Source organism: Lampris incognitus, chromosome 11 (genome assembly GCF_029633865.1).
Source record: "Lampris incognitus isolate fLamInc1 chromosome 11, fLamInc1.hap2, whole genome shotgun sequence".
Taxonomy (NCBI): domain Eukaryota; kingdom Metazoa; phylum Chordata; class Actinopteri; order Lampriformes; family Lampridae; genus Lampris; species Lampris incognitus.
In genome coordinates, this window is record NC_079221.1 from 13,322,874 (window position 1) to 13,338,833 (window position 15,960).

General features: G+C 44.3%; 1 protein-coding gene across 1 annotated transcript in view; it reads left to right on the forward strand.

The window, feature by feature from the left end:
• mycbp2 (MYC binding protein 2) overlaps positions 1-15,960 on the forward strand; it is a 115,438-nt gene that overhangs the window by 44,391 nt on the left and 55,087 nt on the right. The window contains exons 17-28 of the mRNA XM_056289065.1: positions 139-225; positions 631-735; positions 2,511-2,630; positions 2,836-2,917; positions 3,067-3,184; positions 3,470-3,828; positions 4,091-4,263; positions 4,862-4,987; positions 5,812-5,939; positions 6,085-6,176; positions 6,358-6,492; positions 15,872-15,955. Of these exons, the coding sequence (XP_056145040.1) occupies positions 139-225; positions 631-735; positions 2,511-2,630; positions 2,836-2,917; positions 3,067-3,184; positions 3,470-3,828; positions 4,091-4,263; positions 4,862-4,987; positions 5,812-5,939; positions 6,085-6,176; positions 6,358-6,492; positions 15,872-15,955 (1,609 nt within the window). The remainder of the gene's footprint in view (positions 1-138; positions 226-630; positions 736-2,510; positions 2,631-2,835; positions 2,918-3,066; positions 3,185-3,469; positions 3,829-4,090; positions 4,264-4,861; positions 4,988-5,811; positions 5,940-6,084; positions 6,177-6,357; positions 6,493-15,871; positions 15,956-15,960) is intronic.

Sequence of the window (15,960 nt, forward strand, 5' to 3'; positions counted from 1 at the left end):
CTGCCCATCATTCATCCGTATGTGTCCTGTTCTGCTCTGCCTCGCCCTGTCTTCTTCCCACACCTGCATCCCATCTGTGCTGCCTATATCCGCCCGGACCCCTGTGTGTTTCAGCTGTGCCTGTCCCTCCCCCTCCAGGAGTCAACATCGAGGAGCACATCCAGATCCGCCAGGAGGAGAAACGACAGAGGATCAACCGCCGGCACAGGCTGGAGGAGGGCCGAGGTATGGGACAGGGATAGGATGAGAGCGTCTAACTGGGAGAGACAGTGCAGGGGATTGGGCTGTGTGTTCCTGTTGGCTTTAGGAGGCTGACGTTTTTATGACAGAGAAAAGGAGGTATATGCAGGGAGACTTTTGGTGTGCTGAGGGAAGGGGGGAATAAAACAGCCAAGCGCCATCCAGTACGTCCATCCCCGCTAGCTTCTAACAGGTCATGACCCTCAGCTGCTGTGGTGAGCTTGGACATGGGGTCTGGGTTGACTTCCCCCTTGGTTGTGTCTTTTATGATTTTGCCTTTTGTGAATGTGTTTGTTGCTGTTGTGTTGTTGTTGTTGTTGCTGTTGTAGTATTTATCATGTGTTCTCTCCCAGCCTTGTGCATGCATGTGAAAGTTTCTTTCTCCCTCAGGCCCCCTTGTTTTCCCTGGCCCCATATTTATGAACCAGCGTGAGCAGGCCCTAGCCAGAATAAGACCCCTTCAGGCCCTAAGGCATAAACGGGACAAGCACAAAGGTACTACGGTCTTCACTACTTAACTCAACGGGTGCAGAGACACCCCTCTGACTCACCTCCCAGTCTGGCTGTCCCGTCCACCTACTCTCTCACTCTCTGAAGGCAGGACTCGTGTCTTTATGGGGCCTCACGGCAGAGAACATCTTAACCTGTAGGCAAGATCGACTTGTTCAGGCCAGCTGTTGAAAAGAGGGTGATAAATGTCGAGACCGGGGAGAAGGCAGGTCTCTTCCACAGCATAGTTTCAACAGACCAAGGCTTTTGAATTCTTACTGTTAATTTTGGTATTTTAAAATTTATATTTGCATGGGAAAGGACAAGAGAAAAGAGTGGAATACAATAGTGACTTTGTTGTTAAGGTGATTTCTTCCTCCAGTTCAGGAGTTCGAATACTTGGAGAGTAGGACGGCTGCTTGGCCCGCTGCTTTAGTTTAGGTCCAAACACAAATCAGTAACCCGGTCTAACCTGATTTACTAACCCTAGTTGAGCTGCGGATTCCTTGCTGCGTGTCGCTCATTGTAGAAGTGGAAGCCGATAAAACAGCCGGCACCGGAGAGAGAAGACTTTGATAAATGATACGCTGACAATTGCACGACTGATCAGAGAGGAGAGATGCCGAGCAGCTAGTTACCAAATACTTATTTTTAGGATGTCAGGCATTAACACAAACAGGTCTCGTTTGAAAATGTCCTGAAATGGAAAATCAGCGTTCAGTATAAATAGACTGTTTTTATTATCCCGTGGTTATATCTGGAAATGAAGAGGGGCAAAAATGAGTTAAGTCTCAGAGCTACTGTGGTTTCCTCTCCACTGTCTGGACAGACCTAGTGCAGAAGTTAAGGACATTTATAAGGCCACGTAATCTGAGGTGATGCCGTTTATATTGCACCACTGAAGAGAAATCTGTATTTCACACCACCCACCACCGGCGCTCTGCTACACGTTCAACCCCTCTGTGACCCCTCTATGACCTCAGCCAGGAAGAATGCTGAGTGCATCAGATGGCAGTTAAAGGCAGTTCTCTGTACTCAGTAAGAGATCTGTCCATCAGCTGAGCTTTTGACCCTGCTCTGTAGATCTTTGGGCTACGGAACAGCAGACGTCTATAGGATGTCTCCAAACATAAAAAGTGAGTTTTCTAGCTTTGTCATCAAAACTTATTTCAAAGCGTGTGTCACATGTGGAGAAATACAGTGAGCTGGTCCCTGGCCCAAAAGACTGCACAGTGACACTGTTTGTTGTAATGCATGGGCCTTTATCTACCTTAGTCCTCTAAAACACCTCCACCAAGACCTCGGAGACAGGGCTCGGGGTAAACCAGGCTTCCCTTCTAACTGCAAACAGAAAACTACATGATGTTGAATGCCTTTGTGATGTTCTACCCAGTTAAGACCATCTAGTCTTAACGTTGCCACAAAACACATTTGACTCTGTTGACCCCCCTCCCTATAAAACCAAAAGATATGCTTAAGGACTGATTTTCTATCAGATGATTTACCAGTTAAAGAGAAGGTTTCTTTTTAAGGGGCTGGTCACCAAAAGCCCATTTTTAAAAGGGGTTTATTTTTATTTTATTTTTTCCCTCCTTTTCTTTCATAGCATGCCTGCCCCTTTTTTCTACCTATTCTTTGTTCAGTTTCACTCCTCTTTCAGCTCTTGTGGTTTTTCTCCAGGACTGTGCAGGGCTGTTCACCTTGGGGCTCTGTAGTTGTAGCTTGCTTAGTATTCACTGCTCTTCTCTCTTCACACCGTCTCCCCCCATCTTGCCTTACAGATGGCAGCAGCGAGCGAGGAGAGAAAGATGCCAGTAAGATCACAACCTACCCTCCCGGGGCGGTCAGGTTTGACTGTGAGATGCGGGCCGTACAGGTCAGCTGCGGCTTTCACCATTCTGGTAGGCCCCCACCCCCAATTCCTGTCAGCCACTTCCTGCTTTGTTTTGATGGTTTCTTCTCTGGTGTTGATTAGCCATGTCTCTTGTGTCAGACATGTCTTATTAAGGACACCTGTGAAGGACTGTGCTTCACAGGTTTCCTATTCTGTAAGTGACTACTCAGCTGTGTCTCTCTAGTGTTTGATGATATGGTTATCTTGTTTAGTGGTGCTGATGGAGAACGGAGATGTCTACACATTTGGATACGGCCAGCATGGGCAGCTTGGACACGGAGATGTCAACTCCAGGTAACCACCCCCTCTGCTTGTTCTGTCGCCAGCCATTTCCTATAGAGATAAACAATGAAAATTCTTGAAAAAATATACAATTCGATGACTGAGAGACACACGCACACACACTCAGACGTACACCATCTAACCTGTTTAAATCCTGCTAGGGGCTCGCCTACCCTGGTGCAGGCCCTCCCAGGTCCCAGTGTTCAGGTGACAGCAGGCAGTAACCACACAGCTGTTCTCCTCATGGATGGACAGGTCTTCACCTTCGGCAGCTTCTCGGTAAGGGAAAACATTGTCTCTTATTCCAGTCGAGTTGACTTTCGTAAATGGGAAATGCGTTCTTCTTGATTTGATAAAGATGTTTTTTTTTCATGTGGATGGGTGGGGTGGGGGATTGTCAGAAGTGTTTTTCCAAGAGTGCAGCATCTTCATTATTTTGATCATAACATTAGTTTCCTACACCATGCTGCACACAATACGTTTGATAGCAATATGTGTATTCAATAGCCAATATTGTTGACCTCAGAGAAGTCTAAAGATTGACTATGTCTCGTGGCATTTCAGAAAGGACAGTTGGGCCGGCCCATCCTGGACATGCCCTACTGGAACGCCAAGCCATCTCCCATGCCTAACATTGGGGCGAAATACGGGCGAAAGGCCACCTGGATCGGTGCCAGTGGAGACCAGACCTTCCTGAGGATCGACGAGGCACTCATTAACTCCCATGTCCTCGCCACCTCAGAGATCTTTGCCAGCAAACACATCATAGGCCTGGTTCCCTCCTCTGTGTCTGAACCGCTTCCCTTTAAGTGCTTGCTTATCAATAAGATGGACGGGAGCTGCCGGACCTTCAATGATTCTGAGCAGGAGGACCTGCAGGGCTTTGGCCTGTGTCTGGACCCTGTCTACGATGTCATATGGAGGTCAGTTCGAGGACAATCGATAATTCCTGCTTCATCCCTCAAGTTGTCAATGCCAAACTGCTAGCTTATTTAATTCCTGTCTCAGTGCAAAACACCCCAGCATTAAGATGTACTATCTCAAATGTCTGGATGAAATTTTTTAGGCCCAGTGGTAAAGCCCCATGTAGACTCTCTTCAGTTCATCTCATAGAAAGGGTTAATTTATATACTTTTTAAATCCTTTTGTGTTTGACATTTAACCCCATCTCCTGCACATTTCTAGGTTCTTGCCAGCCTCTAGAGAGATGTGGTGTTACAACGCAGTGATAGCTGATGCTAGGGTGCCCTCCGCCACAGACCTGCAGTCTCGCTGTAGCATTCTCAGCCCAGAGTTGGCCCTGCCCTCTGGATCACATGCCACTACCACCCGCTCTCACGGAGCCCTACACATCCTGGGTAATTGTTCTTTCAGCAGTATTCCTTAATGTGTGAAGGTAGTGTATATTAGCCCTAGGCCAATCATGTCATAGTCTAAATTGGACCTGTATCCATAAAGCATGTCCCTTTGCTCATGATTATGACTGGAAACAAAAAAACACAAGTTGTGCTGTATGCAGTGTGTTGTCATGGGCTTCAGTTATCACATGTATGTCACGGTTATTTCATGTATCTGACATGTTTTCTCTCTCTTAGTAAGTGCCCAGTTTCATCTAAGACAGACCTTGTGGTGCGCCACCATTATGTAGCCTTCTCTCTTAGACTTCTACTTTCTGTCTTCTACTCTATCACCACTCTTTTTCTAATTTGATCATCCTGATGCTTATGGAGTCAACTAATCTCATGGCATTCACCCTAGTCTATGAGTACAGCATACCATCCTGATTTGCTCCAACATGGAAAGTCAGGAGACAGCTCTGACATTACTTTAATAATTTGTTTTTCCACTCTAAGTTGACGTCCAAAATAGTCTTCCTTCTTTTTACCTGGCTGATCTTTTCGAAACACCAGTTTGGTGTGATTTTTAATACTAAGAGGAGGTATACTGTTGGATTAGGTTGCTTGGATACACTGGCAGCCATGCAGGAGCTGAAGATGGGCATAGCCAGTTCAGAGGAGGAGACTCAGGCTGTGATGAAGGTCTACTCCAAGGAGGACTACAGCGTGGTCAATCGCTTTGAGAGTGAGTGGACATAACTGATAAAGGGTCTCTGATACACCACACTGACAGATATGCTAAAAACTTGAAACAGAGTTGTAGGACTTTATTTGAATTTGATTTGATGCATTGTTAGCTATGATGATACGTACAAAAAAGTTAAAAAAAAATTTAAAGCTATTTTTTTTCCGGAATTTTTTGCCTTTATTGGATAACACAGTGAAGTGGAGGACAGGAAACAAGGGGAGAGAGAGATGGGTATGACATGCAGCAAGGGTCCCTTGCTGGAAACGAACCAGGGACTTTGTGATTATGTGGCACACCATAGCCATTCGGCAACCGGGGTGTCCAAATCTATGTTTTTACATTGGTCCTGTATTCAACTCAGTGTAGTGTAGTTTGAATAAGTCACTCGCGCTGTTATTACACTAAGACTAATCATTTTAGTATGTATGGTTTTACATCTAGGTAAGAAGCAGGACGTATCAATGCCTGTCACCGCCCCCCAACACACACACACACATTCACATCTAGCTGTAGATTTTATATTTTAATTTCTTATACATCGCAGTGTATCAGCAAACCAGGAATAAGTTTTCACATTCACAGATTGTATGCCTCTTTCTGCACAATTTCAGCGGTGTGCCAGAGACACCCTAAAGAGACTGCTCGGTATTATGGCTGGTAATGGAGTCTTAACCCTACAACTTGTATAACTGTGGTATTTCGCCTGACTGCTAAAAATCCTTTCATCGTCCCAGAAGGTGGATTGTGTCTGTGAAACATTCAGTGCATAATGGAAACAGCTGTATTCAGCAGTCTTACCAGTGTCTTGTGTGGTGTCCTAGGTCATGGTGGTGGCTGGGGTTATTCGGCTCACTCTGTGGAGGCCATCCGCTTCTGTGCTGATGCGGACATCCTGCTGGGCGGGCTGGGCCTGTTCGGGGGCCGGGGGGAGTACACAGCAAAAATCAAGGTAAGAAGCCCTGGGACACAAGCAATTTACCCATCGGGCAAACAAATAGTCCTTTAAAAGTCATTTTCACAATTGACCTTGAGCTTTTCTTTTCTGTCTCCGTTGCACTGAATTTGAAAGTGGTATGAATGTCTCTGTCATGCAGTTGTTTGAGCTGGGGCCTGATGGAGGCGACCACGAGACAGACGGAGACCTCCTGGCTGAGACCGATGTGCTGGCCTACGACTGTGCTGCCAGGTATAGCTCATATATCTGTTAAAACCTGCCATGTCAAACCTGCATGTTTATGCTTGTCGTCTCTCTTCACACATACTGTTGAAGCATGACATAGAAACATTTTGACTGAATATATCTAGAGTTGTTCGTTTTTTTTTTTTACATTTTTAAGTCAATGTGTGTACCTCAACTCTGACCCTAGGGAGAAGTATGCCATGATGTTTGATGAGCCGGTGCTTCTGCAGCTGGGTTGGTGGTATGTGGCCTGGGCCAGGGTGTCTGGACCCAGCAGTGACTGTGGCTCTCACGGACAGGCCACCATCACCACCGATGACGGGTAATCAGAATCATTTTTATTGGCCATGTAGGTTTGCACGCACATGGAATTTGACTTCGGTTTCGCGGCTCTCTGTGTACTGGAATTAAATGTGACTAAGACCAATAACATGTGTATTGACTTTAGATGTAATCCTTCCAACCCGGTAAACACTAAGGTTAATAGTCAGGAGGTTGAAATTGTTGAGTCATACAAGTACTTCAGCACTATAATTGATAACTTTACTATGCAAAAAAAGCCAGCAGCGCCTTTTTTGTCTGAGGAAGCTGGCTAAGTTCGGTATTGACAGGTCCCTGATGACTTTGTTCTACAGATCTTTTATTGAGTCGGTTATTACTTTTTCTTTTTTGGTTGGTATGCCTCTCTCAAGCTTAAACAGAAAAATGTACTAACAAAGGTGATCGAGGTCTGCAGTAGTATCACAGGTACCCAGCAGAAAATTCTGTCTGATTTATATAACAAGCGGATATTAAGGAAAGCAGAATCCATCCTGTCTGACAGCACCCACCATCTGCATCTAGAGTTTCACACCTTGCCCTCTGGTTCCTGCTTCAAATATCCAGTAGTCAAAACCAATATATACAAACACTCCTTCATTCCCTCAGCCATTTCACTGCTAAACTCCAATAGTAAGAGGTAATACCAGCTCGACCTTGATAAACCCTGTTAACACTGTTTACTGTTGCATTGCTTTTTTTTGGCTTTGTTCTCCTCACTAAATGTTGTATTTATTTGCCTTATGTGTTCTGTGGCATGTTTGTGTGTTTAAATGTTGCCGCTGCTACACAACAATTGCCCCACTGGGGATAAATAAAAGCTACTTGACTTAACATAGAATAACAGCACAACAACACAACAATCTCCAGATATATACACAAGGGTTGACTTATACAGGCAAAATAAGAGGCGATAAAGTGCAATGGTGCAGAGAATATAACAGAGATGCTGAAATAGATGTTAACAGGTTACTTACATACATGCCTGAGGTAGATGGACATGACAGAACGTACCAGTATATGCACAATGTACAGTACAGTATATACAAAATGGTTAGATTTATTTGACAATGTTAAGCATTCATTTGAATGACAGCCCACGGAAAGAAACTGTTTTTATATCTGGTTGTTTTGGTGTACAGTGCTCTGTAGTGCCTGCCACAGGGGAAGAGTTGGAACAGGTTGTGACCAGGGTGTGATGGGTCTGCAGTGATGTTGCCTGCCCTTTTCCTGACTCTGGAGGTGTATAAGTCGTGAAAGGAGTGCAGGTTGGCACCAGTGAGTTTGTCTGCAGATTTAACTGTCAGTTGTAGTCTTTGCCTGTCCTCTTTGGTGGCTGAAGCATACCAAACAATGATGGATGTGCAGAGGACAGACTGGATTATTGCAATGTAGATCTTAATCAGCAGTTCCTGAGGCAGGTTGAACTTACCGAGCTGGTGGAGAAAGTACATCCTTTGCTGGGCCTTTTTGATGATTGTGTCTATGTTGGATGCCCGCCTTAGGTCCTGGGAGATTGTGGAACCCAGAAATCTGTAGGTTTTCACCGCAGACACTGTGCTGTTGTGTATGTTGAGGGGGAGCAGTGTTGGGGGGCTCCTTCTGACATCCACTGTCATCTCCACTGTTTTGAAAGTATTCAGCTCCAGGTTGTTATGGCCACACCAGAGGGTCTGCTGATTAAACTTCCGTCTATATGCAGACTCGCCACCATCCCAGATAAGGCCAATGATGGTTGTGTTGTCCGCAAACTTGAGGAGTTTAACAGATGGGCAAGGCTCAGTGTTTTCGGTTTTTATTTTTCAAAGCCATCCAGCATGCCGAACTTCACCACAAGAGGACACTGTTACATAACCTCACATGAACAGGAACAACTTTTGGCTCCATGGAAACATAAAATCCGGGTGAAAATCAGTTTAAACCAATCTGCTCCTTTTAAAAAATCTGGGTATTTTTCCGGTGAAAATCGGTAAAAACCAAAAACGCTGAGCCTTGCAGATGGGTCACCTGAGGTGCAGTCATTTGTGTAGAGCAGTGTTTCTCAAACTGTGGCGCACGCCCCCTTGGGGGCACAGAGGCATGACAGGGGAGGCACGCGTGACCGGGGGAATGTTGTGCAGAACTACTGTTTTGACATTGGAATCTTTTTCATGGCGGAACAATCAACAAAACATGCTTTCATGAGACAGAGTCTTTAGGTTCACAGAATGGAGAGATATTTGACAGGGATGAAAAGAAAGACGGGCGATGCTTCCGAGGCAAACGACAGTGCTGAGCTGATGGTAATCAACCAAAAACCAAGTTAAGAAAATATGACGAAGCCTATCTTGCTCTTGGGTTCACAGTGAATGTTGTGGGAGGTGAGGAGAGACCAGTGTGTATTTTATGTGTGAAAACTCTGGCAGCTGGTTGTATGAGACCAAACAAATTAAGAAGACACTTAGAGAGAGACATTACACCCCAGTCATGTCAATAAGCCACTTGAGTTCTTTCAGAGAAAACTTGGTGCATACCGTCAGCAGGAACATTGCTTTGTAAAAGCTGCATCAATGAACAACAAAGCACTAATAGCATCATACAAAGTTGCATACAGAATTGCCCAGTGCAAGAAACCACACACAATGGCTGAGGAGCTCATACTTCCTTTGACTTGAGATATGGTGTCAACTACTTGATGAGACAAGTGCCACAAAATTGAGGGCTATCCCTCTGTCCAATGATACAGTTGCAAGATGTATATGCAATATTTCAAATGACCTTGGAGAACAATTCGTTGAAAAACTGAAAGACGAACGTCTCGCCTTACAAGTGGACGAAGCTACTGACAGCAATAAAGACTGCTTGTTTATTGCTTATGTTCGCTTTGTCACGTCAGAGTCACTGTGTGAGGATTTGCTGTTTTGCAAGTACATTCCAAGTAGAGCGACAGCTGATGAGCTCTTTAGGCTTCTTGACCTGACAGAACATGGGCTGAAATGGGAGAACTGTGCAGGCGTTTGCATGGATGGTGCACAGGCCATGACAGGGAAAACGAAGCGATTGCAGGCACTAATCAAGAGGGTCTCACCAAATGCACAATGGACGTACTGTGTCGTACACAGAGAAGCGTTAGCATCAAGACAGATTAGCCCTGACCTAAACAAGGTTTTGACCGATGTTGTTAGCGTGGTCAGTTTCATCAAAACAAGACCCCTGAGAGCACGGCTGTTCTCTGCACTTTGTTAGGAGATGGGAGCTGAACATTCAGCTGTGTTGTTTCACAGCAAGGCTAGGTGGCTCTCGCCAGGTAAAATGTTGTCGCAAGTCTTTGAGCTCAGAGAGGAAATTTGGATGTTTCTAGAAGAGGAGCGTATGTGTGAAGTTGCAAGCAAGTATAGTGATGATCAATTTCTGATGAAACTGGCCTATGCCAGTGATATATTTGGAAAGCTGAATGAATTAAATCTTCATCTTCAAGGCAGAGACCAGCACCTTCCTCACCTGGCAGACAAGATTAGTGCAGTCACTTGAAAGCTTGAGATGTGGGCAGGTGACTTTATCAAGGAAATACTGATTTCGTTGAGAATCTGAGTGAATTTGTGGAAACCAGTGATTCTGGAGCCACCACAGTGATTTCATGTCTTAAGGAACACATCTCTTCCCTGAGAGGATTCTTTCAAAAATACTTCCCAAACAACATTGCTCAGTATGACTGGGTGACAGATCCATTAAATGCAGCAGCACCTGCTGATTTTAGCTCTGCCGAAGAGGACCAGTTCATCGAGATGACATCTGACTCCACCCTGAGGCTGAGCTTTACAGCTCAGACACAGTGAATTCTGGCTTGGTGTGGAGAGGGAGTATCCACTCATAGGACAGAGGGTTGTGGGCATTCTGCTTCCCTTTGCCACATCCTATCTCTGTGAGATGGGCTTTTCTGCTGTTGCCTTGCTTAAAACAAAGTACAGATCTAAGCTCAACATTGAGCATGACTTGAGAGTGGCAGTATCAAGGCTGCAACCTCGTTTTGAAAAGATGTGCAGCGCAAAACAGGCTCATTGTAGCCACTACTGCAGTGATAAGACTTGTATCGTTTTTCCTAAATATCTGCATTTGTTCCTTTTTTTGTTGCACAGATTAAACTTTATTTTTATTGTTCTAGCAAAGTGATTTTTAAATTTTATTTAATTTTTTCTCTGTTTTTGAAAAAGCACACAGACTGATGGAGCAATCTAGTTAAACATGTCTGATAAAGTTGAAGTGGAACTTGCATTTGTTATTTGCACAACAGAAATTACTAAAAAGAAAAGTGAATGGAATGTTTGTGATCTTGATGTTATTCAAATAAAGTTAAACTTGGCCGATTTTGTCACCATTTTGTTGGGGCTGGGGGCATACATTTTTTTCCTCCTCCAAAGAGGGGCATGACAGAAAAAGTTTGAGAACCACCGGTATAGAGGGGGAAGAGTAGAGGGGAGAGCACACATTCCAGGGGGATGCCAGTGCTGATTGTCCAGGTGCTGGATATGATTTCCCCCTGCCTCCCCAGCTGCCTCCTGTCTGTTAGGAAGTTTTTAATCCACTGGCAGATGGGGGCTGGTACAGTGAGCTGGCTGAATTTGGAGTGGAGGATATCAGGGATGATGGTGTTGAACACTGAGCTGAAGATGTGGCGCAATCCCATGTTGACTACATCCTCCACTGACCTATTTGCTCGGCAGGCAAACTGCAGGGGTCGAGCAGGGGGCCTGTGATTTCCTTCAGGGGGGTCAACACTAATCTCGAAGGAGTTTATGACCACAGACGTCAGGGCAATGGGCCGGTAGTAATTAATAGTAAGTAATAGTGGAGCTCTTGAAGCAGGAGGGGACTTCACACAAGACCAGTGATCTGTTGAAGATCATTGTGAAAATGGGGACCAGCTGGTCAGCACAGACTTTCAGACAGGAGGGTGACACACCATCCCGGCCCAGTGCCTCCCTGGTCTTCTGTCTCTGGAAGAGCTGGCACACGTCCTCAACACAGATCCTGTGTGTGGTTGGAGGTTTGGTGGGGAGGGGAGAATTGCTGGTAGGGAGTGCAGTTGGTTGTGTTTTGTGGCCGTTGAGAGTGAGGGGTTGTGAAAGTTTGCAGTAAAACCCATTTAGATCATCAGTCAGTTGATGGTTTCCTGCAGTGTGGGGGATGGTCTCCTGTAGTTGGCAATGTCTTTCAATCCTCTCCAGACTGATGCTGGGTCATTGGCAGAAAACCTGTTTTTCGGCTTTTCAGAGTTGCACCTTTTTGACAGTCTGATTTCCTTTGTGAGTGTATTTCTGGGTTTGTTGTACTGGATCCTGTTTCCACTGCTGTAGGCTTCCTCTTTGGCCTGACGAAGCTGCCTGAGTTTTGCTGTGAACCAGGGCTTATTGTTGTTGAAGGTACAGAAAGTTTTGGTGGGCACACATGTCCTCACAAAAGCTGATGTAAGATCTCACAGTATCAGTAAGTTCGTCCAGTTCTGTAAATGCAGCCTCAAAAACATTCCAGTCAGTGCAGTCGAGGCAGGCCTGGAGCTCCAGTTTTGACTCATTGGTCCATTTCCTTACAGTTTTAACCACAGGCTTTGCAGATTTTAGTTTCTGCCTGTAGGTTGGGATAAGATGAATCAGACAGGGATCAGAGCGTCCCAGGGCTGCACGGGGGACAGAGCAATAGGTGTCCTTTAATATTGTGTAGCAATGATCCAGAGTGTTTCTGTCCCTGGTGGGACATTTAACATACTGCCTGTATTTTGGCAGTTCGTGGCTGAGGTTTGCTGTGTTAAAATTCCCAAGGATAATGCACTCCACTCCATGTTTTTAATTTGATCAGCCAGGTGTTTTAACGCCTCTTTAACACAGGCCTAGGGTGGGATATTGAGACCGACAGAATGAGTTATGAAAATTCCCACGGTGAATAGAATGGTTTACAGTCAATGAAAAAAGTCTGTAAGTGATTTCTTCAACACTGTGACATCCATACACCTACCTTCATTTATGTAGAACCATATGCTGCCACCCTGTATTTTTTCCAGATAGCTCCGTTTCACGGTCCGCTTGGAAGAGTTGGAACTGCAGCAGATGAAGTGTACTGTCCATTATGTGCTCACTAAGCCAGGTTTCAATGAGACCCAGGGTGGCAGATTTTGAAAAGTCCGAGTTTTTTCCGTTTATGAGTAGGAGTTCGTCCATCTTGTTGGCCAGAGAGCGGACATTCACCAGGTGGATGGACAGGAGCATGGTTCTAAATCCCCGCTTTCGCAGTTTAACGAGTGCTCCAGCTCGCTTACCCCTTCAGCATCTTCATCGTAGTCCACATGGGGCTGTACTGATCAAGAGTTCGGCAAGACTTTTGTTAAAAAGTTAAGTTAAAGTCTGTAAAAAAGTGTTCAGTTTGTTCATTGGATAGTTGGAGGCTTTAAAGTGCTTCCCTGCTGTATGTGATCAGTGAGTGGGTGCTGGAAACTAAACAAATGAACAAAAACAGAAAAAGTACAAGAGAGCACAGAACCAAGGCTACTGTACGTGGTGCCGTCTTAATGGACGTTCTTAATGAATGTAGTTAGATGAATGCACAGTGGAATAATCACATATTTATAATCACATATAACACGTTCTCGCATTCTCAACAGTGGTTCAGCAGTTAAATTCTGTGATGCTTTTAATTCATCATCCTTTAATCCGTTTGTGTCCCCTCTCAATCCAGATGCACTGTTAAATTCATTCAGTGATCACTGCCTCTCCATCCTTGACCAAATTGCACCGTTTAAAACTAGGAAACAAAAATCAAATAACCTCCCCTGGCTGAACGATCACATTCATTCCCTTAGAAGACTAGAAAATCAGAATGACAGTGGAACGTCAACAAGTCTGAACTAACATGTAACACCCTTAAAAACCAAATGTTAATTTACCAGAAGGCGGATAAGGATGCAAGATCGGCGTACTTCCCTGAATTGATATCTAGAAATAACCACAATCCTTAAGTTCTCTTTAGGGTAATTGGTTATTAATGGTCCCTCCGCTTCTTCTTCTTCTTTTTTTTTAGTATATATATATATATATATTTTTTTTTAATTTTTTTTTTCTCTCCAACTGCACTTGGCCAATTACCCCGCTCTCCGAGCTGTCCTGGTCACTGCTCCACCCCCTCTGGCTATCTGGGGAGGGCTGCAGACTACCACATGTCTCCTCCGATACATGGGGAGTCGCCAGCCTCATCTTTTCACCTGACAGTGAGGAGTTTTGCCAGAGGGACGTAGCGTGTGGGAGGATCACGCTATTCCCCCCAGTCCCCCCCGAACAGGTGCCCCGACCAGACGCGCTAGTGTAGCGACCAGGACAAATACTCACATCCGGCTTCCCAGCCGTAGACAGGGCCAATTGTGTCTGCAGGGACGCCTGACCAAGCCAGAGGCAACACGGAGATTCAAACCGGCAATCCCGTGTTGGTAGGCAACAGAATAGACCGCCACACCACCCGAACACCCCCTCTGCTTCTTTTTTCAACCTGATGTTGGAACTGTCCAAAAAAATGTCTCACTTACAATGTCAGTGTTAGAGAGTACAGTCTCCAATATGAACTCCTGTATTTTAGACCTCATTCCCACTAAGCTGCTCAAGGAGGTATTTTCAACTGTTAGCCCTGTTATTCTGCAAATTCTTAATAATTCTCTGGCCTCTGGTTCTTTTCCAGACAGTTCCAAGCATGCCATTGTTCACCCATTGCTGAAGAAAACTAATTTAGATCCTCTGTCCTTAAGTAACTACAGACCAATCTCCAAATTGTCTTTTATCTAAGGTTCTGGAGAGAATAATTTAATCTCAGTTGATTTCTTTTATGAACACTTGTAGTGTTTTTAACAGTTTCCAGTCTGGTTTTAGAGCACATCATAGTACTGAGACAGCTCTAGTTAAGGTCACTAATGACCTACTGCTGACTGCAGACAGAGGTGACTGCTTGATTTTAGTTCTTTTAGACTTAAATGCTGCCTTTGACACAGTCAATCACAGTATCCTTTTACATCGCTTAGAGACTTGGGTTGGAATCAAGGGCCCGGCTCTTTGTTTATTACGCTCTTACCTCCAGCAGAACTTTTTCTGTTGTTTTGGGTAACTTGTGTCCTTCAAGGCTCAGTTCTTGGACCCCTCCTGTTTTCTGTATACATGCTGCCCCTTGGCCGGGTCATTCAAAATCACAATGTGTTTTACCATTTTTATGCTGGCGATGCTCAATTGTATATGCCACTAAAACCCACAGATCCTAGCGCCCAAGCAAATCTCATAATTTGCCTCTCTGACATTAAATTCTAGATGTCCAAAAATGTTCTTGAATTTACATATGATGAGTCTGATGTCCTTCTGTTCAGTCCCACAAATTCCATCAGCCCTTTTAGTACTAATCTTAGTGGCCTGTCAGGTAGTCTTAAGCAGGTTGCTAGGAATCATGGGGTAATATTTGATGCTAACCTCGGTTTTGATAATCAAATCAAACATGTTATTCAGTCATGCTTTCTCCAGCTCCAGGTAATCTCTAAAATTAGTTCATTTTTATCAATTGCCGATCTGCAAAAAGTTGTACGTGCTTTTATCTGTTCTCAGCTTTATTATTGCAACGCACTTCACTCGGGTATCAGCAAGGGTTCCCTCCACTCTCTGTAGTTAGTACAAACCGCTGCTGCTCGGCTCATTAACAGGACAAAAAAGCATGGCCATATCACGCCTGTGCTTGCCCTACACTGGCTCCCTTGTTATACATTGGATTGATTTTAAAAATGTATTGCTCTCTTTTAAGGCCTTAAATGGTCTTGCTCCTACTTACATTTCCAATTTATTGACTGGGTACATGCCCTCTCAACTATTACGCACAGATGGAGCCCTGCTGGTTATTCCCAGGTCTCCGTTCGTCACAAAGGGTGACCAGGCTTTTGCTGTTAGAGCCCCCACACTTTGGAAACTCTCTACCTATTCAACTAAAACAAACCAAGTTTCTAGCTTCCTTTAAATCTCACAACTTTTCTTTTTATGAAAGCTTATACAAATGTTTGATATTTGTTTTTATTTATTTATACTGCTTTTATTTTTACTCTTATTTTTCTAACTTTTGATTAACAAATTGCTTTCTTTATTTGTTAGTGCTTTTTATTTTACTCTCTGAAAATATTTTTTTTTGTAATTTTTAACAATTTTATCCTGTTCTGTGAAGCACTTTGTAACCTTGTTTTGAAAAGTGCTATATAAATAAACTTTATTATTATTATTATTATATTCCAGTTATGTTTGTTTCTTAGGCATTTTGATGTTGAAAGGCAGTTGAAGCAAAAGATTCAATCCAGGGTTTTGGTGTTCAATCTTTTCTTTTGTTGTCTGTCTTTTTCCATAAAGTGTGGTGTTTCAGTTCAAGAGCTCGAAAAAGTCCAACAATGGTACTGATGTTAATGCGGGTCAAATCCCTCAGCTACTGTACAGGCAAG